Source organism: Eumetopias jubatus, unplaced genomic scaffold (assembly GCF_037043125.1).
Source record: "Eumetopias jubatus isolate StellerSeaLion01/CBP00866 unplaced genomic scaffold, mEumJub1_p1.0 scaffold_17, whole genome shotgun sequence".
NCBI classification, from domain to species: Eukaryota; Metazoa; Chordata; class Mammalia; order Carnivora; family Otariidae; genus Eumetopias; species Eumetopias jubatus.
Window position 1 is genome coordinate 58,480,099 of NW_028274823.1, and position 27,012 is coordinate 58,507,110.

The following is a 27,012-nucleotide window of genomic DNA, read 5'->3' on the forward strand; positions in this document are numbered from 1 at the left end:
GAGGGCTTTCAAGCAAGTACTTCAAAACCTGCTAGAAAACTGCAAGGGAAGACAAAACAGTTGTGTTTTAGAATCACCGAGAACATGACCTGAGTGGAAGGAAGACCAGGCTATTTTTTTGGTGACAAGTAAGCACTTGTTTAAAAAAAAACAAAACAAAACAAAAAAGTGATAGCCACAATACCATAGCAGAGAGTAAATACATATGAGAAAAAAAGGGTTTTAAAATACTTTTATTTGCAAAAATAAAAATAAAACTAATCTGAATCAGGTTCCTTCTTCTTCCTTCTTGTCCCTTTTGAGTGAGTCCCAGGCTCTGTTCTGTCTTTGCCATGCTCCATTTGTTGTGTCAACCACTCTTTTTCTAGCTGTTTCAGCACATCTGCAGTGAGGAGGCCTTGCTGCACCAATCTGGAAGCAAGGGATTTCTCTCCCGCATTGGGGCTGGGTGGCTCAGCAGCTTTACTCCCTAACGTTTTGGTGCCACGCACCCTTCTAGCTTGGCCCTTTACAGTTCCCGACAATCGTGACTGGTTCTCTGCTGACAAGCTCTCCAAATTCAACAGCTTATGTGCCTCTGAAATTTTAATCAGTTTGGTGATGTTGTGTACACCGTCTTGGATAATGCCATCTAGTTCTTTCTGGAGGTCTCGAATAAGGCTGGCATCTGGAAACATATCCATAAACCGGTAGCTGGGAAAGAGACATATTATGTTATAACAACAGCTCTTCTCACAGTATTGGACTTATCTCACTGACATAACTCCATCTTGACACTGATTGATCCCAAATACTCTGCTGTTGCAAACTCGGTCCAGTGCGTTTGCTCAACCTTTATTTCAGCACCAGCACACCTGAGGAATATTGTCATTATGAGGGTAGGTCATCACACATATCTTAAGTGATTCCGATATGCTCCCCCAGTGGGACATGCCCAACCTTTGAAAATCACTGACTTAGCACAGTACCCTTCAAATATTAATATACAAGTGAATCACCTGGATATTTTGCTGAAATGCAGTTTGATTAAGTCTGGGGTGGGCCTGATATTCTCTAGTTCTAACAAGCTCCCGGGTGATGCCAATGCTTTGGGTCCAGGGACCACCCTTTGTATAGCAAGGATCTAGTAAACCTTCTCACCTACCTATCTTAACTAGAATCATAAGTCCCTCAGTCATTTTTAGAATGGGTATAAACAAGGCTCAACAGCCAAAATGGACAAAAAATATAACATAGAACAACACCCTGCAAAAATGTTTCTAGCTTAAGAGCAAAAGACCATATTCATAAAATCTTTGATTTCCTCTATTACTTAGAAAAATGAGAGTACATAAAGGAAAAATTTGATACCTTAGCCACAGGTAAAGATCCAAGACATCATGGACAGCTTCTAGATCCATGAGGTCTTTAATATTCTTAGGTGGAAGTATTGGCCATTTAATATATCTGCGTAACCATGAGAATGTCAGTGGTTCATTCCTGCTATACTGCCTGGCAAACTGAAAGAGAAGAAAAGAATTTGGTAAAAGAATCAAAATTCACTTACGTCTGCAATTAGAAAAAGAAAACACAACAAAACATTAACTGTGGTTATGTTTCAATAAGCAGGCTGGTATCTTTCATTCTTTATACTTTTCTATATTTTTTTAGAACATGTAATATTTATAAAGATACTTTTAAGGAAAAAAAGGGGGAGGGGGTTTTCTTCATTTTCCAAAACCAGGGCAATAATACGTGCATCAGAAGTTGTACAAGAACGAACTTTCCAGAGCCTAAGTCTGTTAACTTTTATGAATATTAATGTTCTAAGTTCTGGATAGACATCAAAGACTCTCATTTCTATCCCTTCATGCAATAGTCCTATAACTACAAATATGAGCTATATCTTGTTAATGTCCTCTCTTATCATAAAGAAACCCTTTGGGGTGGCTTGGTGCAAGGTTGCATATGAGTCAATCAAACTGGTAAAGAGACTCCGCCTCTTCACTCGGCTGTATTGTTTTGGCCAAGCCACCACTCTATGCTTCAGTTTCCTCATCAGTACCATAAGACCACCACACCTCCTTCTGGAACCAGAGGACACTGTTGGAGAATGTGCTTGGAAAACCAGGCTTCTCCCACTCCCCAACAATGCTAGGCAGGATTATGCATCAGACCACAACCATATGAGACCTCTAGAGCAAGAGTTTAAAATCTTTAGCTTCAAGAATAAGCTGATTTCAAATGGTTCATTTCCTGATTAGGGAAAATTCTCTCTAAATGTTTAACCTAAGCAAGGTCAATACTTCAGAGAGTCAAGGCAGTTTTAGAACAATTGTGGTTAAATAATGTTATGATTTGGGGCGCCTGGGTGGCTCAGTCGATTAAGCGTCTGCCTTTGGCTCAGGTCATGATCCCAGAGTCCTGGGATCGAGTCCCATGTCGGGCTTTCTGCTTAGCGGGGAGCCTGCTTCTCCCCCTCCCTCTGCCTGCCGTTCCACCTGCCTGTGCTCTCATTCTCTGTCAAATAAATAAATAAAATCTTAGACAAAAATGTTATGATTTTATTAAATTCAGTTGTGCATTCTGCTAAGCTTAATAAATGCCAAACAGGATAGCCATGAAGGATGGAAATCTGACCATACTAACCTGCTAAAGCAGGAAAGCCAAACTCAATTTCTCTTACAAAGACAGTGGCTTTAATATTTGTGGCCACAAACTATGGAAACCCAGTATGTAAAAGAGCTAAGTATGGAGCTGCCCAGAGAAGAGAAGGGAGAGACGCCTATCAGATACCTCCATCCAGCAGCCAGCCCTAAAGGAGCTCCCCAGAACACTGATTCCAAACAACTATCCCGGGGGGCATCAGAGGCCATCAATGGCATTGAGTTCTTTTATAGTTCAGTAATAATGGTGATCAAGAAAAAAGGAAGGGCGCCTGGGTGGCTCAGTTCATTAAGCGTCTGCCTTCGGCTCAGGTCATGATCCCAGGGTGCTGGGATCGAGCCCCGCATCGGGCTCCCTGCTCCGAGGGAAGCCTGCTTCTCCCTCTCCCACTCCCCCTGCTTGTGTTCCCTCTCTCACTGTCTCTCTCTCTCTCTGTCAATTAAATAAATAAATAAAATATTTGAAAAAAAAAAAAAATCTCTAAATTTCACATGCTAACCAACAACAGAACATATAAGCAGCTGTTGGCCTGTACCGTTCCAGACTTCTTACTCCTTAGTAAAATGCTGCTTCATTAGAATAGCTGTTTGAAGGATGGTATAAATGGGGTCGGGGCCATGAATTCACGCTCCATCCAGGTCAGTTTATACCATTTGAGACTTTGTTCCATAAACTTCAATCTTATGCTAACTAACTCTCCCATAAATGTCAGCTCTAAGAAACGTATCTTCTAGGTAAATACCTGGACGTGCAATACCTCTAAGACATATTAACGGGAAAAGAAAAAGGCAAGTTGCAGAATAATTCATCATAACATTTATGGGAAAACACACCCACACAACAAAACTACAATTTCTGTATGTACACATATGTAGGCAAGCACAACGGAAGAGGTCTGCAATGACACAAACTGTTAACTACAGCACTGTCAAAGACTGGGATTGGGGGTGGTAACCCAATTTAACCTATCTGGAGTGTTTTAATTTGTGCAGCGAGAAAGCATTTATGTATTATTTATGTGATTTCAAAGTAATTTAGAACATAACCTAGAAACAGAGTTGGTAGGAACACAGCTAGTTCGCAGAATGCTGAGTTCCAGAGAGAAGACAGTGGTGAGACTCTTTAAGTCCGGGGAGGGCTCAAAGAGGAGGCCTGTGGGGTTTAGTGGGATGGAACTCCAGGCAGAGGCAACGGGGGAGAGGCAAGGGCGCTACAAGGTAAGAGGACATGGCAGGGGGCTGGAAGTTTAGCTTCCACTGCCCTTCCCTGCCCCCCTTGTCTGGGTGCATCCTGTGCTCCTCAGAAGGCAGAGGTTTGCATCCCTATGCAAATGAATGAAAAAAAAAAGGGGGGGCTGGAAGCTTGGCACCAAACTCATAGAAGACAGCAACCCCTGGTTCGGTGCCTTATAATTAGGAAAACCGAATACCATTGCCACAGCTAACCCCTACTCCCCTTCTCCTTCCAAAAACTATTAACCAATGCCATTAAGAAAGAAGTGTATCGGAGCGCCTGGTTGGCTCAATTGGTAGAGCATGTGACTTTTTTTTTAAAGATTTTATTTATTTGTCAGAAAGAGAGAGCGAGCGAGCACACAAGAGCATGCACACAAGCGGGGGAGCGGCAGGCAGAAGGAGAAGCAAGTTCCCCACTGAGCAAGGAGCCCAATATGGGACTCAATCCCAGGACCCTGGGGCCGTGACCCGAGCCAAAGGCAGGTATCCAACCAACAGAGCCACCCAGACGTCCCAGAGCATGTGACTCTTGATCTCAGGGCTGTGAGTTCACATCCCACGTTGGGCATGGAGTCTACTTAAAATAAATAAATAAACAAACAAATATTAAAAAGCAGACCCCCAAAAAAAAAGAAATTAAAAAAAAAGAAGTGTATCATTAGGCAAAGAACCCCCTCGAAAAAAAATTACAGTTGTTTTTCTTTTAGCTTCTTCACAAAGGCTACCATATAAACCCAAATACAAAGGAACAGTTCCCCATTATCCCAAAAAATTGCCTGTAAGAAAAAAAGAGCCACTTTATATTTAACTTCTTATACAGTATCCCATATCAAAAGATACTCTCCAAGGGCACCTGGGTGGCTCAGTTAACGGTTAAGTGACTGCCTTCAGCCCAGGTCATGTTCCCAGTGTGCCAGGATCGAGTCCTGCATCAGACTCCCTGCTCAGCAGGGAGCCTGCTTCTCCCTCTGACCCTCACCCCCTTCATGGTCTCTCTCTCTCTCTCTCTCTCAAATAAATAAGATCTTCAAAAAAAAAGAAAGAAAGAAAGAAAGATACTCTCCAACTGTTTTAATCTGAATAACAAAATATTGTTTGGGGAAATGCACGGACTTGAAACAACTCAAAATATAAAGACAAAGGCTCACCTGTAACAGTGAAGAACAGACAAAGGGCTGCTTCTTGTTGATAGGAGCTGTGCAGAAAACATACCTCACTCGTAGACTTAATGGAATATGTTGGATCAACTCTGCAGAAAATTTAAAATCATCCATGTTGCAGACAAAATACTGCCCATCAACTTGTGAAAAATCTACAAAAATATCCTGGGGGGAGGGGGGGAAATAAATTACTGGACTGCCTAAGCGGGCATGAATAAAGAACTCAAGTCTACAAAGGACAATCTCTTTAAATCTGTAACAGTCTTCTAGAAAGGCCTGCTTAATTCACTGCCTTCCCAAGCTAAAAGACCTCCCCCATAGCCTCCCCAACCTGAAATACTCAGAAAATTCCTCAGGACAAAAGGCCCAGAAGATTTTCAGAGAACATTTTTTTCACTTTCAAGATAAACTTCACAAGTAGCAATGTCACAAAAACAGACTATCCACTGATGCCCAGGAGGTTATTAATTAATAATTGTCTGACATATCAACATTTTTAGAAAAGAAATTTTAGATTTTAGAAGAGATTTAAAAAGTGACTTCTTACTTACAATGAGATTAGAAAGTGTTGTATCAGGGAGATGGTAGGCAAACATTTCAATCTGCTCAGCAGTTGGATGAAGACCGGCTGCCTTTAGTAAAAAAAAAACAACTGTAAGTTTTCTTCTATTTTTTAAGATGTTATTTTTTAAATAATTTTTTATTGTTATGTTAATCACCATACATTACATCATTAGTTTTTGATGTAGTGTTCCATGATTCATTGTTTGTGCATAACACCCAGTGCTCCACGCAGAATGTGCCCTCTTTAATACCCATCACCAGGCTAACCCATCCCCCCAAGATGTTATTTATTTGATAGAGAGAGACAGCAAGAGAGGGAACAGAAGTAGAAGGAGGAGCTGGGAGAGGGAGAAGCAGGCTCCCCGCTGAACAGGGACCCCCGATGCGGGGCTCGATCCCAGGACCCTGGGATCATGACCTGAGCCGAAGACAGACACTTAATGACTGAGCCACCCAGGCGTCCCAAGTTTTCTTCTTTTTAAAGGACAACTTTTCTTAAGTTATTTCAAAATAAAGTCCTATATTAGGCTAAGCTCTCGCCAAATGAGTTAAATGACAAGAATTTGAGTAAAAAAGAAAAAAGCAACATCACTTTCCCATTTATTACCAATTAAGAAAGCTGATGAGATGATTTAGTAAAACTAACCAATTATACCCAACTGAGTAATTAGTCATTCTTTCGAATACATCTTAGTTATACTCCTAAAATCTATGATGATCTGATAAGAGTACCAAAACTGCGTTCCAGGGTCTCAATTATCTTCACTGAACAAAAATGAACAAGGAAAACCCAACTGCTTTAGCCAAGGCAATAAAACTGACAGACAAATACAGGAAAGAATGTCTAAACTGGAGGCCAGTGATCTCTTCAACTGTATTCCAGTATTAATAAATGCCTACAGGTAAGGATATGCAGAGAGAAAGGGAATGGGAAAGAAAAAGAGCAAAGGATGAATGGAGGAAAGAAGAGATGAATCACAGGAGGGAGAAGGAGTATGAGCACAGGAAATCAGGCGCACAGGAGAAAAGTGGGAGTGTGTCATCATCAACTGCACTTTTAACAAAAGCTGCAGAAATTAGTTCAACCACAGCTTTCCTCCAGGAATGCTTCCTTGCATCATCTCATTTCTATTCCCCTTCACCAGAGCCACTGAAAAATGTGAAGAGCCACATTAATTTATAAGTGAATTTTCCAAGCAACTTAAATTGTAACAGTTTGTTTAAAATACATACGCTGCTGCCTCATTAACTGCACTAACCAAAATTGAATCTTGTCCTTACTGGCTCAAAGCTGTATTGCTTAGTACTGTTTTTGCCCCACACTCAAGGGTTTCTTCTACATTCAAGCTTCTCATAGTTTTTCGGTCTGCTGACATAGCTGTGTGTCCACCTGAAGCAAATATACCCCCACCCCACCCATCGCTAGACTACAGGAAGAACTAAAGGAAAATCAGGTTCATTAAACTTGTTCCATCTGGATCTTTCACTTGCACACCATTCTCTGATGAAGGGGTCCCTATGCCACTCCAAAGCAGTAAAGCAGAGCTTTCTTAACATGACTTTCATGGCACAAAACTTTCTTTTGCTTATTTCTGTTTCCAGGTGTCAGAAGAGTCTAGAAGATAGGTGAAGAAAGGAATGACTGTCCTCCACAGAGAAGTAATTAACACGGTACACCTTACCTTTATAGGCTCCACATGCCTATTCAAAATTTCCTTCAATAAACTGAGGTCTTCTCGATTCATTGTTGTCACTTCTCCTTCTTTATATTTTGAACTGAACCTACCAGCTCTGCCAGCAATCTGCAAGGCCTGAGAGGTGGTAATTGGTTCTATTTCTTTCTCTCCCTTTTCATTGACAGTGGGTTTTATAAGGGAGTAAAATATAATTCTTCTTATGCTCCTGAAATAGAAATAAAAGTACTCGCTCAGACTGCTGAATAAAAAACTCTCCATCATTTTGGGTCATTGTAGAAATGCTCACTGCAATTCTAGTTTAGGCCTGCTTACAATCTTGTCCACTGTTTACAAAATAAGGAAAAGAGGTTTGTTAGTAATTCTTTTTCTTCCCATTAGTTAGTTTTTAACAAATGAGTAAATTTACTAAAAATCATTAAGTTGTACATTTACAAGGGGTAAACTGTGGAGTACGTAAATTATCCTTCAATAAGGTACAGAAAATAACTTTCCTTTTTAAGATTCTATTTATTTATTTATTTATTTAAGAGAGAGCAAGAGCACGAGCAGGGGGAGGAGCAGAGGGAGAGGGCCAAGCAGACTCCATTCTGAGTACAGAGCCTGACTCAGGGCTCAATCCCAAGACCCTGAGATCATGACCTGAGTTGAAATCAAGAGTCAGACACAACCGACTGAGCCACCCAGGCACCCTGAAAATAAACTTTTTTTTTTTTTTTAAACAAATAAACCACATAAAGTGCTCTCAGACTGCTTTTAAAAGTTGGCTGCTATCCCTGGGTGGCTCAGTGGGTTAAGTGTCAGACTCCTGATTTCACCTCAGGTCATGATCTCAGGGTTGTGAGATCGAGCCCCGTGGAGAGCTCTGTGCTCAGCAGGGAGTCTGAGTGAGAGTCTCTCTCCTTCTCCCTCTACCCCTCCCCTCTCACATGGTCTAACAAAAAAACAGAACAAAAACAAAAGTTGGCTGCTATTAACAGCTTTGAATAGTTCTTTAATTCATAAATTATTATTTATGCCTTGATTACCCAGAGAGGAATATTTAGACATAAAACCTAATGGATAGTCCCACATTCAAAATGGGCACTCACACACTTGCTGAGGAACTGAAAATACAGTAGAATAACATAACAGGTTAGTGGTAGGGAGTATCACTCAAAACTCCTAGTGCTGTGTGCTATTTTCTTTTTATTCCCTCAAGAGATGTAAACAAGATAAATCTCAGATTCTCCTAAACCTAAATGTTTGGCCATTCTATTGCCAATTAGAAAATATTTAACTGCCATCAAACCCATTGAATATCCATGATTATTAAAAACAAATTACTTACAAATTAAGTCCCATGCCAATTGCATCTGTAGCAACCAGGATTTTGCATGGATCATCAGGATCATTAAACTTTTTTGCTTGAGCAAGTTTGGTCCCTAAAATAAGAAGAGTTTATGTTAGTTCAGCATTCTCAATCTGCCACATCACACCAAGTATATCTTGGAACCCTTCACCTCTTACTCTCCATTTTTATCAATAAAACTCTTATTGTTTCTGGGTCCCTGGGTGGCTCAGTCGGTTAAGCGTCCAACTCTTGATTTCAACTCAGGTCATGATCTCAGGGTCCTGGGATCGAGCCCGCATTGGGCTCCACGCTGAGCTTAGAGCCTGCTTGGGATTCTCTCTCTCCCTCTCCCTCTGCTCCCCCCACCCCACTCACACTCGCTCTCTCTCTCTCTCTCTCTAGGAAAAAAAAGAGAGAGAGAGAGAGATTTCAGGACTACAACTTCAACACAATTACCAAGCTCATATTTCACATTTTAATATTTTTGTTTTGTTTTGTTTTTAGAGAGAGAGAGCCAGGAGGGGCAGAAGGAGAGGAAGAGAAAGAATCCTAAGCAGGCTCCACGCCCAGCACAGAGCCCACCATGGGGCTCGATCTCACAACCCTGAGATCATGACCTGAGCCAAAATCAAGTGCCAGATGCCTAACTGACTGACACACCCAGGTGCCCCTTTAATGACTTTCTTTAAGAAAATCATCAACTCAACATTTAAAATACAGTCCAACATAGCAGCAAGAACTATGAATTTAAAAACTTCTATCCCTACCAAGATGAACCAGAGAAATTTATTTTATACGACCCACAATAAATTATTAGTGTATCAAGCAAGTTAATTCAATATCTTTTACTGCATTTTCTATACACGGCTCGACATAAATGGCAAAAATAAGAGACTTCATATCCTTGTCACGATGAAAGCCAATAATTACCAGGTGGGAGACTGCCATATATAACAGCTGACTCCAATCCCCGAATTTCAATCTGTCGACTCACAGAATAAATATCATTCTTGCTAAAACAGACAATGCAGTCCCCAGGCCGAAGGTTGTCTAATGATTCTAATGCATGATCCAGCACGGAAATGGGGGTAAGCCTCTTATACTTTCGAACCTACAATAAAGACATGATATTGTAAAATAACACATTTAACTTCTTATGACTAATAACTAAGTGAAAAACTTGCAATGAAACGTAGCTTAAAAACTGGGGCCCCTGGGTGGCTCAGTTAAGCATCTGCCTTTGGCTCAGGTCATGATCCCAGGATGCTGGGATCGAGCCCTGCATCAGGCTCCCTGCTCAACGGGGAATGTGGGGGGTGGGGGGGTGGTGTCTGCTTTTCCCTCATCCTCTGTCCCTCCTCCCAGCTTGTGTTGTCCCTAAATAAAATAAAAAAATAAAATCTTAACAAAAAAAGTAACTGACAAGTTCCAACATTTTTCAAAGGAAAATACAGAAAAACATTTATTTTCTTATTATAAATGTTACCATCAGTTCTCATTGGTATTTCTAAATCCATAAAATGTCATACAGCATTTCACAAATTTTCAAAGCACTTTCATATATATTCAATTTTCATGGCAACTTGGTAACTTCAGAATGCTTATTAACTATTAGTTCCATTTTATGAAAAAGTAAAATAGAGCCCATAGAAAAGATCAGGTCTGATAAGGATTCGTTCCGTTCTGGCCTTCTGTGATTTGCCTAAGAATGAAAAGCTAATAAAAGCAAAGCCTAGAAACCCAGAATTTCTTCCACTACAATTCCAGCCTCTCCCTGAAAGCTGAACACAAAACTAATGGGCCCATTTTTAAACATGTCTTCATCTTACTCAAGAACTATAGTAAAAAACAAAACAAAACGTAGGATTAAAAGGAAACCAGTTACTTTCTATCCTGTGAATTTCAGAAAGGGATACGAACTATCTCTAGCAATTAGATGTATATCAAAGGTCCTAATACCGGACATCTAAGGCTCAGAAAACCATGAACTTTTGCTAAGCCTCAAACTTCGAACATTCCTGACTTAGTTAATTCTAAAGAGATCTGCTCAAACTCCAAAAGATTTTGTCAAGAAAAGATGAAAAGTCTCCTGTACTTTTGGAAGGCTTAGGGTATGATGGCCATTCTGCCAGGATTTCGGATCATGATATTCAACCAAGTATGTATGATCTAGTCAACTGAGAAAATGAAGCGTTCTTTTTAGTTAAGTTCTGATTTTGCCACTACGTGGGACCTACGAAGCCAATGCTGGGGTACTCTAGGCTATTTGCTACGCCAATAGCGTAGCTTGAGACAAAGCCTATAATCTAGTACCTCTACTTCCTCCCCAGTCGTGTACATAAGCTCAGTAACCAGGTCAATAGCCGCAGATTCTCCACACAAATGGACTTCTTCAGCACAGAGTCCTGTTAAATGCAAAATCAGTTTTTTAAAGATATGAAATTAGACATGTAATACCTTATATAGCAAAAATACTTTAAGTTTGCTTACCTATTGCTTTACAACTTTACCAAGCGTTTTCATCAATATTATCTCTTTGATGCAAACCTCAAATTTACAACATTCTGGTGGGCAAAGATTCTATTTTTATGAATCTCAGAGTTTTTAAACTGCTTTGGCCAAGGTTTTGAGTCTATTAGAGGGTGAAACCAGCCAGGACTAGAACCTCGCATTCTGATGGTTAGCACTGAATCTCATACTTGAATTTTTCAAATTAGGCTCCACGGAATCACTAAGGTGCCGCAGAGGCTGAGGGCTGGAGGGTAAATGAAACTCCAAGCTCCTTACCACTGAGCAGATCCACTGTCATCTATTTTAAAACGCAGACTTTAATGTATACACTTTGTTTGAAGGAGTTCAGCTATTTGTTTTTAAATTTGAAAACACCTGCCCTACAACACGCTGATCAAAAAATCCCTCAGTCGGTTAAGCGTCTGCCTTCGGCTCAGGTCATGATCTCAGGGTCCTGGGATCGAGCCCCACATCGGGCTCCCTGCTCCGCGGGGAGTCTGCTTCTCCCTCTCCCTCTGCCTGCCGCTCTGCCTACTTGTGCTCTCTATCTCTCTGTCAAATAAACAAATAAATTCTAAAAAAAAAAAAAAAAAAAAAAATCCACTCCAATATCAAGCAATGGAAATGTTCATTCATGTCCACAGATCTCAGAAACTCCAATTCCAGGCGCCTATCCTAAAGAAATAACTAAATAAATAAATGAAAAGCTATGGCCACAAAAATTTTTACTGTAGCACTATCAGTAACAGGAAAAAATGTTCAACTCTGTGGAAAAAAAATAGTGCAGCTCTTCAGTGAAGAATATGCAGTATTAATATGTGGTGTGAAAAAAAGTCTATGAAACAAGAAAACTGAAAAAAAAAAGCAAGATACAAAATAATTCACAAAACACCGTATTTCCAAGGAAAAAAAGATTGGCATGAAAACACCAAAATGTTAATCCTGGTTGTGTAAAGATGGCAAGATTTGAACATTTTAACTTTAATTAACTGGTTAAGCTAACTTTATAGTAAGAAAACTGGACTTTCCATTATTAAAATAATATTTAGGAAATAAGAACTCACACTAGGCTGACTTTTTTGTTTGATTTGTGTCAAAAAGAGAGGATCCTAATGACTCTATTTGGCAATGTGAAGCAGAGAAATGCATCTCCGTGCAGATGTCACAAAGCACAGGTCTTAGCATTCAGGCCACCAACCTAGAAGTGCTCTGGTCCAGGCCCATCCTCTGGCTGGATCTTTGATCATCTGAATTTCATCAATCACGGCCACTTCATCTACAATAAGAGGTTATCGTGAGCAATACAATCTACTTAAATAGTGTCATGAACAAATTATAGCACCACAACTCAAGCTTTCGTCACCGCCATCATCACCATCGTCACTCACTAAGCACTTCTTTTCTGGCAGGTTTGTTCTAAGTGCTTTATTTACAATTATATCTCATTTAATCCTGACAACAAGCCTATACAATAAGTATCATGGCTATTTTACAGAAGAATTAACTAAGGCCCAGAGAAGTTAAGTCACTGGCCCAAGGTTACACAGCATGTGCAGTTAATAAGTGTTAAGATCGAAAAACATGACATTCAAACCCAGGCCATCTAGCATGTAGTAGGTCCTTTTGTCCTGTTCTCTGCAATCTCAGAGGCAGCCTGGAGACTCTGCTTAATAAGAACTAACACACCCAGGGGCGCCTGGGGAGCTCTGTCGGTTGAGTGTCCGACTCTGGATTTCAGCTCAGGGTCATGATCTCGGGGTCATGGAATCAAGCCCTGCATAGGGCTCCACACTCAGCGGGTAGTCTGCTTCAGATTCTCTCTCTCCCTCTCCCTCTGCCCCTCCCCGTGCTTGTGCATGCATGCACACGCTCTCTAAAGTAAACACATAAACCTTTAAAAAAAAAAAAAAAAAAAGAACACACCCACAGGGTAGTAAAAAAGAGAAAGTATCTATACTTCCAGGAACAAGGAGGAGACAGACAGCCTTGCTATAAAGGAAGGTTCTCTATCACAGGAACCCAGACAGATGCCAGGAGGAGAAAGTGGAAGAGCAAGAGTCATTCCTGAGCTCCAGCTCATTCTTAGGGGTTTTAGGCTCATCACTATGGCAAAAATTAGTACCTCATTTTATTTTCTAATGCCAAAATGCTTTTGACCATATTATTTTATTAAGTCATATAAATTATATTTTAATTTTCTTCCTCAAATACCAAGGAGTTGAGAAAAGCACATTTAAAAAAAATTAATATGCCCACAACAACATTTAGGAAACAAAAGCAAGCACACTTTATACTGAAAAACCGTCAGATTAAAAATCACTTATTGCAATTGGGTACATACAAACAAGATTAGAAAAAAGGGGACAGAAGAGGGAATTTTGATTTATAAACTTCTGTGCTATCTAAATTTTTACAATGTATTACTTTTGTAATAAACTCATCTTTTAAAAACTATCCATTTACTCAGAAAAATTAAAATGAAAAAAGCTAACTGAAGTACATAATATATAATACCTATTTAACTATACATACCCACAATGCACACATAAGTATATGCATACACAACACAAACACAGAAGAAATCTGGAAAATACACACCACACGGTTAACACCTGTTGATTCTAGATGGGTAGAATTGAGAGGTTGTAGATTTTCTTCTCTTTGCATTTATTTTTATATTTTCTATAATGAAGATATGATTGCTTACTGGTAAGAAGAAATTAATTTTTATTTAAAATATTGTCAAAACTACTTAAAGAGAAGTTCACTGAAGTGTTACATATAATAGTGAAAAACTTTATTTTTTTTTAAGATTTGATTTATTCATTTGAGAGAGAGAGAGAAAACGAGCAGGAGGGCAGAGGGAGAGGGAGAAGCAGGCTCCCTGCTGAGCAGGGAGCCGGGACACGGGGCTCAATCCCAGGACTCCAAGATCATGACCCAAGCCGAAGACAGGCACTTAACGGACTTGAGCCACCCAGGCACCCATTAGTAAAAAACTTAAACAACCTAAATATTCTTTAGTAGGGGAGGGAATGAATTTTAGTCATAAGATGGAATTTTAGTTGTAAGTTTAAATGAATAAACTTGATATATGTATTTATGATATATATGATAAACATGCGATATGATACACGTAAAACAAGACTAGATCTAAAAACATGTTGTACAGAATAAAAAGCAAGTTGTGGAACAATACAATATGGTAATCACGTCAATGTTTTTAAAATACACAATCTAGGGGCACCTGGCTGGCTCAGTTGGAAGAGCCACGACTCTTGATCTTGGGGTTGGGAGTTTGAGCCCCACGTTGAGTGTAAATAAACTTCATTTTTTTTTTTTTAAGATTTTATTTATTTACGTTAAAGAGAGCAAGAGAGAGCACAAGGCAGGGGTGGAGGAGAAGCAGATTCCCCGCTGAGCAGGGAACCCAACATGGGCTCTACTCCAGGACCCTGAGCTGAAGGGAGGCACTTAACTGACTGAGCCACCCAGATGCCCCATAATAAATAAACTTTAAAAAAATTCTTGGGGCACCTGCGTGGCTCAGTTGGTTAAGCATCTGACTCTTGATTTTGGCTCAGGTCATGATCTCAGGGTCCGTGCTCAGTGGGGAGTCTGTTTTCCCTCTCCCTCCCCCTGCTCACACACACTCTCTCTCTCAAATAAACAAATCTTTAAAAAAAAATTCTTAAAATAAATAAATTTTATTTATTTATTTTATACGTATCAGTGATATGAAAAAAGACAGGAAAGATATATACCAAATACTTGATAGCAGTTGGATCAAAAGAGGAATTGAATCGGGGAGTGGTACAAAGGAAATATCATACTTGTTAACATTTTAGATCCTTGGAGAGAGAAAGGGAAAGCAACATTGAAAAGCAAACACCATAGAGTTTGGCATTTATCAGCGGTGGTGAGCAGTGGGTATCTGTTGTCCTACTCATCTCAATTAAATATTTTTTTTACAATAAAAACACATTTCATCTGTTCATCTGTATTTTCAAATAAAAAAATTACTAAACCATAGTGTTTTAAATGGCATGTACATACAAGGAGTTGTAACACTGCACATCTCAACTGTACAAGCAACATGGGCAGCCTGTTTCCCATCTGGCTCTATGGTCACACGCTCTTCCCCTGTTACCAAGTCACATGGAACACCCTAGGATGACAAAAAGAAATCTGGAGTTATCACCACCTTTAAAATGACAGAAAAAGAAGTTTTGGATGTTTGAGTATTTTCGCCATTACCATCAAATTTATGAAAAATAAAAGTGGCTCGCTTACATAACCTACACAAACTTGGAAACATCTCAAAATTCTCACGTAACACAAACATGAGAAATTGTAGCGGTTTCGCTTTTTAACTTTGTATGTTTCTGTACTATTTTGGTTTAGTAAAATAAAATGAACATGGATTTCTATATTCAAGAAGAATATTATAAATAATATCTAAGAACGTAAAGACCTCCTAATAGAATTCCTTGAGAAGGAGCAGCATTAATAGTATGGTGTAACAGTTTACCCAGGACTGAGGGGCTCCTCAGGACGAAGGGCTTCAGGTGCTAAATCTGGGAAAGTACAGGCAATCCAGGCTAGTCTCCCTAGAGGCCTGAACTCATCATGAAGAAACATCTGATATATCCAAACTGAGTGACAGTTTACAACACAAATGACCGGTAGTTTTCCAAATGTTAAAGTTATGAAAGATAAAAGAAGGTTCCTGAGGAATTGTCCCATATTAATGGAAACTAGAGACATGATAACAAAATAGAGTGTTGAGACTCTGGACAGAATCCTAAGGGGTTGGAAGAGAGTGGTGGTGGTGTTATCGACAACTGGCAATTTAAATATAGATTGTGGATTAAGTAATAGTATTCTATCAATATTAAATACCCTGCTTTCGAGAAATACCATATGGTTATGTCAAAGAAAGTCTTTGTTCTGAGGAAATACTTTCTTTTTTATTTATGGATAAGGAGGCAGGATGTATGTCAAATTACACAAGTCATCCAGAACAAAAAATAGAGAATGCAAATTATCTTCCCAAACCTGTTCATCTCACATTATAAAGTCATAATAAGACAATGAACCAGAACGTGGCCCGTTTAGTGAAACAATGCCTCAGACGACAGGGCGTTCAGTCCTTTACAGGTCTAAACAAGTGGCTTCAGTCTTTATCATTAGTTCTAGTTCATAGCATCAGAGGTCTAATTGAAAAAAAAGGTAAGTTAAATACCATAACAGAGTAGGTTAACTCTGAGGAAGCAAAGGAGGGCCTCGGAGGGAGTTTCAACTTTATCAATAGTTTATTTCTTAAAAAAATAAATAAAACAAGAAGTATGGCGAAATGTTAGAATCCGATGGGAGCTGGGTAGTGGACTCAAGTTATTTGCATGTAATTCTCTGCATTTCTCTGTATTGGTGAAATATTCTGTGATACTGTATTTCATTCATTCCAATACACTTTTCACATTTTAGTATCTCTGAAATCAGGAGGTAGCCTAATGGCAGGTCAGAGTTCAGTTGGCAGCTTCTTTTTCTTTGCCAGTTGTACATAAAATAATCGTACATCTTACAAAGTACAATGAACTATAGCAACTTTTATTAGTGGTAAATTACTACATATGCCCTTTCCCACCTTCGACCTTCACCCTGCCCAGCCCTCCCAAATTAACAAGAAAAAGAGCAAATATTTGGTAATATACTGACAGCAGCATTACTCTTTTCGAAGATCTCATGTGCCAGTAATTTTAAAGGGCCACAATACACTCCAGATTTTGCTGACAAGTATTTCTGGATTGCATGATAAGTCTTTCCACTGTTTGTGGGGCCTGAATGGAATATTATCTTCCGCCGTATGGCTCTGGCTTCTGGGTACCTAAAACATAAGTAGGTAAACAGCTTATTCCCATTAACCTGAAAATCCATCCTGGCAAAGGTATCAACTGAAAATTATTCCAATGAAACATCCTGTTAATATTCACTTGACAGGATCTTTTGGGAAACTAAATAAAATGAGTTTCAGATCCACAGTAAAATAATGATTTTTGGGGCACCTGGGTAGCTTGGTCAGTTAAGCTTCTGCCTTTGGATCAGGTCATGATCCCAGGATCCTGGGATCGAGCCCCACGTCGGGCTCTCTGCTCAGTGGGGAGCCTGCTTCTCCCTTTCCCTCTACCTGCCACTCCCCCTGCTTGTGCTCACTTGCTCTTGCACTCTCTCTCTGCCAAATAAATAAAAAAAATTAAAAAATACTGTTTTCCAAGATTGGCATTTACTAACTAGAGGACAGAAAAATCTAAATGCAAATTAATTTCTTGGGTATTTTTGCCATTGTACAAGTCCCTTCTCTTCAAGAGTTACTTACAGTAAGTTTAAAATGCTATCAGCTCCACAGATATGTTGACATCATTTCCACACCTCTAAATACATGACCCTATAAGTAAATATTCCTAGGTTTCTGAATTTTAACATATATAATATAATGACTGAGTCTTCTGTCTCCAGCCATGAGGAATGGTACGGGACTTGCCCTCCCACCACAAACAAGTACAAAACTGGACAAAATACATGCCACAGCTGCTTGAGGACATAAAGAACAGGCAGTGTAGGACTACAGCCCTGAAACAAAGGAACACTTGAGATGAGTCCTACTGCACTCCAGTAGAGCACAGGGAGGTGGAACCCAAACAAAGTATGACAGTCCCAATGAGCTGAGCAGTAGAGATCAAAGTCAGAGATGCTAAAGCAGGTGGGATTTAAAGGGCATAGTGTGGAAGACAAGAAAGGGTTCAGTGGAGGAGGTGCCTTGAAGTCTATGTGAGACTTCCCTTGGGTCCCTGGCCAAGGGCTGGGCTGCACATGTGCAGGGTCTAGCAGAAAGCAGCTTGCTAAGGGTTTTAGCAGAAAGAGGAAAGCCCTAGATGTTGGGTGCTCCAGCCACAATGGCGATAGTGGTGAGAGAGCTCATTAACACCCAGGCATTTGGCTGACACTAGAAAGGCCATACTTTAATTGTAAGGCCGACACCCTAACGTAAGGGCTACTCTAATTTGTCCTAGTAAAACCTACTACCTAGCTTGATCAGAATCAAGGGCAGACACCAGAATTAACTGCCTGTTTTTCTAGGGGAAACAACTCCTAGACTCCTTATGATTTATCATCCAGCCTCCAATAAAAAAATGTAATGATCACTAATCTCCCAAGATTAGAAACTAATATCAAATCCACAAGCAAAGAAACTAACCAGTTCGGTGGTATCCTCAAGTCACTGATTTTACGAAGGTCATCCTTACATTCCAACACAGGAAATATCTGTTTCGCGTGTCTCAAGAAAAATGGAAATAAATCATCCACATGAGCTGAAAAATACAACACTGCATTAACAGGTGCAATCTACATGTTATCCATAACCAGACTTAGTGAAACTTTCCTTCTTAGCAAGGTAGTCAAGCGGAGATTGCCAGGATAAAAAGAAAAATTCTGGAGCAAGGAACTCTATCCTTTTCTCAGATCCTGCTCTGTCTTATGTTTTCTTTTTAATTTCACTTACATTTTCTAGGAAAATAGCAAATTGGCTGTCAACCACCATGTTCTACTCTTCTGATAAAAACAGGTGAAGATCAGCATTGGTGAAAGTTAAATTAAAGAACCTGGAAATATACATTAGCAAGAAGACCTATGGTTACTGAAGAGAAATGCAGGTACAAACACTTTACATATAGAAAATATAACCAAAGCCAAACTGCCGATGGGAACACAACAGTGATGTTCTTACATTTTTTCTTTTCTCGCAAAAACTCTGTCCTGACATGAGGGAGAAAAAAAGTCAGTGGCAGAAACAAATGGAATCCGCCACATGCTGATTCTATCTTCTGTGAGAGTTCACTTCACTATGGCCCATACATAACACATAGTGGAGAGCAGAAGGTGATAGATCAAGACCCCAGTCTTCCTCCAGTCTAAGATATATGGTGGATTTGATGACTAGCTCAAGGATCCACTGTAGAAGCAAAATGACCTAGAAGGCCTCCTATGAAAGCATACCATTATTTACAGACGGTGTGAATAGGCCCCACTCTATAACAAACAAGCTCTGAACAGAGAAATAGACATGAAGCATGGGAAGAAATACAAAATATGCTCAACACATTTTAAAAGAGATTTTTTAAAATCTCTAAACACTTACCGGCACTGAAGCAAATATCATTCAAAATAATGTGAATGTCCACATCCAGAGAATGAGACTGCATGATATAATTTCTAAAGCTGACGAAAGCTTGATGGAAGAGACGAGCTGTGGGAAACACAAAACCAAAATAGGTAAGGCTTAGTTTTCATTTCATTTCTCATTTAAAAGGTACATATACACATTACAACTAACTCATCAAAGTGTCCTCTGTCTTTGGGGGCAGAGGGGGGCCCTACAGCTGGTTTATTATGATCTGGCCTAATAAATATCACTAAATCCTAGCACCACATGAAGGAAAAATTAACACACAATTCCTTTGCTGTGTGTCCGGCTCACCGGGTGCATCTTGCCAAACTCCTGTCAAGACAGAAGCGAAGGTCAGGGACATCCTCCAGACAACACGTATGTACTTGTTTCCTGGGCACACGCGGTCTCACACAAGAATGACAAAGCTGTAATCTATGAAGTAATAAAATATCTCTAATGGAAATGCTATTAGCCTTACCATCGAGTCCATAATCAGCACCCAGTTTCTGAATTTCTTTCCTCTTGTAAAACTTGTCTAAGATCTTCTTTACTTCATCTGAAAGAAAGATGTGCTTAACATTGGATTTCTAGATGGAGAAATGCCCAAAGAACAAAGAAACTTGAATTCATAACACTCAAGGCAACAGCTTACTCAGTGTTTCAAGTATTTAAAGGTTTTAGTTGATCACGTGCTCTTTATGGTTTAATAGTGCAACAGAGTGTCTAGAAAAATTATAAATTCAAATAATAGAATATTCCTGTTATACTGCAGAGGAATAAGCAAGGTGCCAGAGGATTAGACATTGCCCTTAGCCTCCATCAGGCCACTCTCACATGACCATATTCTGTTTCATTTACTTACAACCTTTCTAAACATCTAATAGTGAACAGTTAAAAGGTATCTAGAAAGAAAACCAGTACTGCAAGGACCAGATCGCCATGCTTTCACTCAAATGACTAAAGAGGTCAGGGATGATCTTTAGTTTGAAGATGATGATTTTAAGAACAGACTACACTTATTTTGTTCTAGATGGCATAACTACAGTCAGTGGGAAGTGAGGGATGCAGATTTCAGTGGAATTTATACAAGAACTTCTAACAGAACAGTGGAAAGGGGCTGCCTCAAAAAAGTGCCAGCTCCTTGTCACTGTAAGTACTCAAGCAAGGCTGAGAAGACTGTATATTTCAAGGGTGATGGAGGGGAGGATGAGTCAGATGTCTGCCGAAGCAACATGCCAGTATGAATCAATAATTTCATAAGTGAAAATATCTGAATCAATCAAGCTGCAATTGTATTAACATTGTACATATTAAATACCAGTGCATTATTCCAGGGATAAAAGTTCTACTGATCCAGCCACACACACTGTATTTCTGGGAAGACAGGCCAAAATGGAGGATAGTCTTGGCCCAAGAAACACAGAAAGGCCAAGTGGCCTGTATTTTTACCTCCTGCACAAGTACCAACCGCATTTTCATGCAATGACAATACACACAATACTTAATGAAGAAATTAAGCCTGAATAAAGCATCCCACTAATAAAAATTTGTTTTGCATAATGAGGAATTTTAAAATCAGTGGCTTAGGCACTAGATTTGCCCGCAATGAAATGTGAGATACCTACATGTATATCACTTATCACCGGCAGCTATCCTGATATTTCTGGGTATCTGTGACTTTGAACCCAGTGGGGGCGATCATCTCTTTCCATCAATAGTGGAAAAATCAGTTACAAATAAAAGACTGGAAAAAAGCACATACAACTGCTTGGGGAAGTTCTGCAGAACTATAGACTCCATACAAACTGAAGACCTCACATTTGTTTAGAATTAACCCATTTTCAATATTAGGCAGCCATCAAAAGGAATGAGATCTCGCCATTTGCAACGACGTGGATGGGACTGGAGGGTGTTATGCTGAGTGAAATAAGTCAATCAGAGAAAGACATGTATCATATGACCTCACTGATATGAGGAATTCTTAATCTCAGGGAACAAACTGAGAGTTGCTGGAGTGGTGGGGGGTGGGAGGGATGGGGTGGCTGGGTGATAGACATTGGGGAGGGTATGTGCTATGGTGAGCGCTGTGAATCATGCAAGACTGTTGAATCACAGATCTGTACCTCTGAAACAAATAATGCAATATATGTTAATGAAAAAAAAAAAAGAAGAAGAGAGCAGGAGGGGAAGAATGAAGGGGGGGAATCGGAGGGAGAGACGAACCATGAGAGACGATGGACTCTGAGAAACAAACTGAGGGTTCTAGAGAGGAGGGAGGTGGGGGGATGGGTTAGCCTGGTGATGGGTATTAAAAGGGCATGTTCTGCATGGAGCACTGGGTGTTATACACAAACAATGAATCATGGAACACTACATCACAAACTAATGATGTCATGTATGGTGATTAACATAACAATTAAAAAATTTTTAAGAAAAAAATAAAAAATAAAACAATAATAAAATAATTAATGAATTTTTAAAAATAAAAAATAGAAAAAAGAATTAACCCATTTTCCATAACTAACACTCCAGTGTTACGCAAGAATCAAGATACTCAAGGATACTCAAGCATAAGGTTTCCTGTGCTAAGTGAAAGATGCTAGTCAAGAAAGACCATATCCTGTGTGATATTATTTTTTTTTAAAGATTTTATTTATTTGAGAGAGAGAATGACAGATAGAAAGCACAAGAGGGAAGAGGGTCAGAGGGAGAAGCAGACTCCCCGCTGAGCAGGGAGCCCGATGTGGGACTCGATCCCGGGACTCCAGGATCATGACCTGAGCCGAAGGCAGTCGCTCAACCAACTGAGCCACCCAGGCGCCCACTGTGTGATATTATTTATATGAAATATCATAATGTGAATTAGTGGTTGCCATGGGCTGGGTGAAGGGAAGTGGGGATAGGGGAATGTAGAGTGACTACTACTAGGTATGGGATTTCTTTTGGGGGTCATGAAAATGTTCTAAAATTAAGATTATGGTGGTAGTCGTACAACCCTGCAAACATACCATTACACTTTAAATGGATGAATTTTATGGCATATATGTTACTTTTTAAAGCTGTTGTAAAAAAAAAAAAAGAATATTACCTACACAAAAATCTCTGTATCAACACTTTATCTAAAAGCATGCTCCAAATCCACTACCAATTTTTTAAAAGAAAACTGCAAAAAAAATTAATGGAAATACCACTAAATATTTTTTAATTTACTACAAAAGTATATGAAAACATAAGTTTTGCTTTTCATAAAAATTAAGCTTTAGGGGCGCCTGGGTGGCTCAGTCAGTTAAGCATCTGCCTTCGGCTCAGATCAGGATCCCAGGGTCCTGGGATCGAGCCCCACATCGGGCTCCCTGGTCCGCGGGAAGCCTGCTTCTCCCTCTCCCACTGCCCCTGCTTGTGTTCCCTCTCTCGCTGTGTCTCTCTCTGTCAAATAAATAAATAGAATCTTTTTTAAAAAAATTAAGCTGTAAAAGTTTCACTATTCTTAACAGAATGACCTGATTTTTTATCACAATTACTTCTCATTAAAATTAACAGTGATTACGGGCGCCTGGGTGGCTCAGTTGGTTAAGTGACTGCCTTCAGCTCAGGTCATGATCCTGGAGTCCCGCATCGGCCTCCCCGCTCAGTAGGGAGTCTGCTTCTCCCTCTGACCCTCTCCCCTCTCATGCTCTCTCTCATTCTCTCTCTCAAATAAATAAAATCTTTAGTCCACATTGGGCTCCCTGCTCAGCAGGGAGTCTGCTTCTCCCTCTAACCACCCCCCTCATGTGCTCTCTCTCTCTCTCTCTCTCTCTCAAATAAATAAATAAATAAAATCTTTAAAAAAAATTTAAAAAATAAAATTAAATTAAATTAACAGTGATTAAAGGAGACACCCTCTGGATTTCAGCCACAGTAGAAATGACTCAGTCACTACAACTTTCACCAGGTAACATACAGCTTTCTTCCAGCCTCCTGCAACGGGAGCCTGGGAGCCTGGGATTTAATATGGCTAAAGTGGGACTCAGCTACATTTGCTAAAATTAAGAGGCCCACTATAAACTCTAAGCCAGCTGCATCCTTTTAAATGGTTACATTTTCTTTTGAAGAAAAAACAAAATGTTCAAGATAGTCCATCAGGACTTCTAAAATGTGAATCTACCTCACCTGAGTGTTACACAAAGTAACAGTCCACCTTACTCCACCTACGTCGCGATGAAGAACAAAGCAGCCATTAGCAATATTTTAATTCTCTCGTTTCACTGTAAGCATCCATCATTAAAGAGAATCCCACTTCAGGACACCAAAGCTACAGCTCACTCGAGGGCTGGAGAAGCAGATGGAAAAGTACACAACTCAACCTCTCTTCGTAACAGAGCTGGAAAGGCCAAAGCCACAGTGGAAATGCAGGTGGAGAGAAGTGATCAGAATAGGTAAGAAAATCTCTAGGATCCATAAAGGAAAAGCAGCATCATTCCTTATCGGTGGCATTTAGCTCCTTTCCCTCTACTATTACAACTAGTATCACTACCATTGTCATTGACTATGATGTGCGGGAACATTGTTCTAGTAGTGGCCAGAACTCATGCTGAACCTTTATTTTTCCTTTCCAAGTTTTTATTTAAATTCCAGTTAGGCAACATACAGTATAAAATAAGTTTCAGATGTAGAACATGCTGAACCTTTCATAACATCACAAAGGGAATGAAAAACCCTAGATTTGCTCCAAGGGTAACTACTGCAGCAGACAGGGGCATCAGACCAAATGCCTCAGACCCTTCTGCCTCGCTCTCAGGTGACAGGTGTGACATCGGCACTGAGACGGAGGAGCCTCAGCTATCCTCTACATCTCCAAACGTGTCTGTGCCTGATATCCTGCATTAAATTACAATTTTATTAAGCCTCTGCTCCTTCATAAGGTCCCTCCTGCAACCATGATTCTCATCCAGAAAGCTAGATGTGCTCTGAACAGAAAAGTGTCACCTAACGTCTATACAGGGACTGTCCCCATAATCTTGACCCCCTTAGCATTATACCCGAATTCCCTACTTCATCAAGTGGTATGCCAGAACAAATCAGTCCAAGTTTTGACAAGCTTCCCCCAAACTCTGACTCCAGTTCACTCTACTAATAGGGAGGCGAGGGGCTTCAACCCTCTTGCAACAGCTCTACAAATTCAAGTTCCAATGTGCATCTACCCATCTTCCACTACTAGAATCTATAAGGAAACTACCACACAACCTGCCTCAATTAATCTGATACTCTCCCTGGGAGTGACAACTGCTAATAAAATCCACCAAGAATATTATTTTTTTGCTGCCACCTCCTGTAAACAAGCCAGTGATTAATCAAAAATCAAAAGGAGGGGCGCCTGGGTGGCTCAGTGGTTAAGCGTCTGCCTTCAGCTCAGGTCATGATCCCAGGGTCCTGGGATCGAGTCCCTCATCAGGCTCCCTGCTCAGCGGGAAGCATGCTTCTCCCTCTTGTGTTCCTCCCCCTGCTTGTGTTCCCTCTCTCGCTGTGTCTCTCTCTGTCAAATAAGTAAATAAATAAAATCTTTAAAAAACAAAAATCAAAAGAAGATCATGCTCTGCTGGTACATCTGCCACCCGTGGTCAGCCAGGGCTCACGTAGCTGATCTCAATGTCTGGATGCTACTACTGTCCTCCTTTGCTGCTCCACTTGAGACTGCCCAAAGCTTCCAGCCTAGTCACCTTTCCCAGAAAGAGGAGGGCTACTCTGCCATCAAAGGTAATTGTACTTCATTGCTAGAACTTCCAAACACTTAAAAATTCATAGTAGTGCCCAAAGTTCTTAAAAATACTATTCTGGTGGAACCAGCTGATTCTAAGTAGAAACATGTATAAGGAATTTTACACCAGCTATTATAGCCTAAAGGAAAAAAGCCCTTGTTGATACACTAACCTAAAAATACGTTATTTTATTAAATCCTCACATCAACCTAGATTTATAGGTAGGGTAGATTATTTGGGCTTCTAGGGGAATAGTATTCCCAGTTTCCATGTATCAGATTCTTACTGCAGGGTGTCAACCCAACTTTTATTGTTTTGTTGTTTTGTTTTTTTTTTTAATTTGACAGAGAGAGAGCGTGCGCACAAGTAGGCAGAGTGGCACACAGACGGAGGAGAAGCAGGCTGCCCACCAAGCAGAGAGCCCAATGCGGGGCTCAATCCTAGGACCCTGGGATTATGACCCGAGCCGAAGGCAGATGCTTAACCGACTGAGCCAGCCAGGCGCCCCGACAACCCAACTTTTAATTCCATTTCTCAAATGGCAAATGTGTTTAGTACAAATAATGTTAGTTTACATTTGTTCATCCCTTTACATTTTTCAAAGTGCTTTTCCTAACATGTTCTGATGATTTTCACAATCCAGAGATGTAGGCAGAGAAAATATTATGCTCATGTTACCAGCTAGGAAATGGACAAAAGGTAAGTAAATTGTAAATCAGACCGGTAACTTAAGTGCTGCGTGACTATCACAAATATGCACCATCTCTCTACTCGCCGTCAATCCATATTCACATGGCTAAATTCATTATAATCAACCTAGAAATATAGATAGGTAGATATTCAGCACTACTGTGTGACTACAACAGTGTTTGGCATATAGTAGACATACAAATAAGTTTTTGGCAAATAATACAATATATGTTAAAAAAAAAAAAAAGCAGAAGGGGAAGAATGAAAGAGGGGAAATTGGACGGGGAGATGAACCATGAGAGACGATATTACTTATATGATGGTTTATACCATTCCGAGAGGAGCGCAGTGAAAGGGAAAAGACCACTTCTGGGGCGGCATATTAAAAGACTCAGTAAAACGCAGTCCCAAGCCTTGAGGGGCTCACAAACCAGCGCGACAGGCAGACACTGACAGGCACGATGACAGCGCTCGAGGGGACCACGGGTCTCCAGGGGAACAGGGTGCAGCGTCCTCGCGGCCACGCATCGACCCCGCAGCCCTCACTAGCTCCCGCACTCACTCTTATCCAGAGGGCGGGTTAGCTCGGCCCCGACGTCGCCATCCGCGCTGGGGCCCTGCGGTTTCACAGTCAGAGGCACGAACAAGGACGTGTTCGGGGCTTTAGGACCTCCTGAGGCCGAAGAGGAGGAGGAGGCCAAGGCAACGGTAGACACACGCCCCAGAGCCCCAGGCAGGGGTTCACCGCGGGCGCGAAGGACAGAGCAGACAGCTGCCCGGTGGCCAGCCCAGCGCCCCGCCGGGAGCCGAGCCCACAACAGGACACACCGGGGGAAGGACATCGAGGCCACAAGCCCTAAAGGAGGCTGGCTGCAGCGGCCTGGGACTTGGCGGTAGACAATGACGCGTCCCGCCAGCGCCTACTGTTCAGAAAGCCCCAGACCGAGCAGGGGAGCTGCCCAGGATAACGCCCGATCAAAAAAAAAAGGGTAGTGTCGTGAGATTGCTCATAAAGAAGAGGAAAAGCTTAGAAATAAAAACCAGAAAATATAAGTTCTGGTTCTCTTTCTCTTTTTCATTACTGATTGGACCAGCTTTCTCTAAAGATAAGAAACTAATCAGGCACTGTCGGAGATGTCACTAGATGGGGCGGGGGCCTGCGAGTTGTGTCACGTGTCGCGAGCTAGCGTGGTAGGTGCGCGCGAGCTCAGAAG

General features: G+C 40.6%; 1 protein-coding gene across 1 annotated transcript; it reads right to left on the reverse strand.

The window, feature by feature from the left end:
• Positions 1–217: 217 nt before the first annotated feature.
• SUPV3L1 (Suv3 like RNA helicase) lies at positions 218–26,679 on the reverse strand. Its single transcript, XM_028109737.2, has 15 exons — positions 26,361–26,679; positions 19,849–19,926; positions 19,341–19,448; positions 18,399–18,513; positions 16,862–17,030; positions 15,200–15,311; positions 12,342–12,419; positions 10,946–11,037; positions 9,563–9,743; positions 8,630–8,723; positions 7,288–7,507; positions 5,593–5,673; positions 5,030–5,206; positions 1,351–1,499; positions 218–693 (listed from the first exon to the last, which is right to left on the reverse strand). Exons 1-15 carry the CDS (start codon positions 26,638–26,640, stop codon positions 258–260), a joined length of 2,370 nt encoding a protein of 789 aa, XP_027965538.1. The 5' UTR covers positions 26,641–26,679; the 3' UTR covers positions 218–257.
• Between the last annotated feature and the right edge of the window lie 333 nt (positions 26,680–27,012).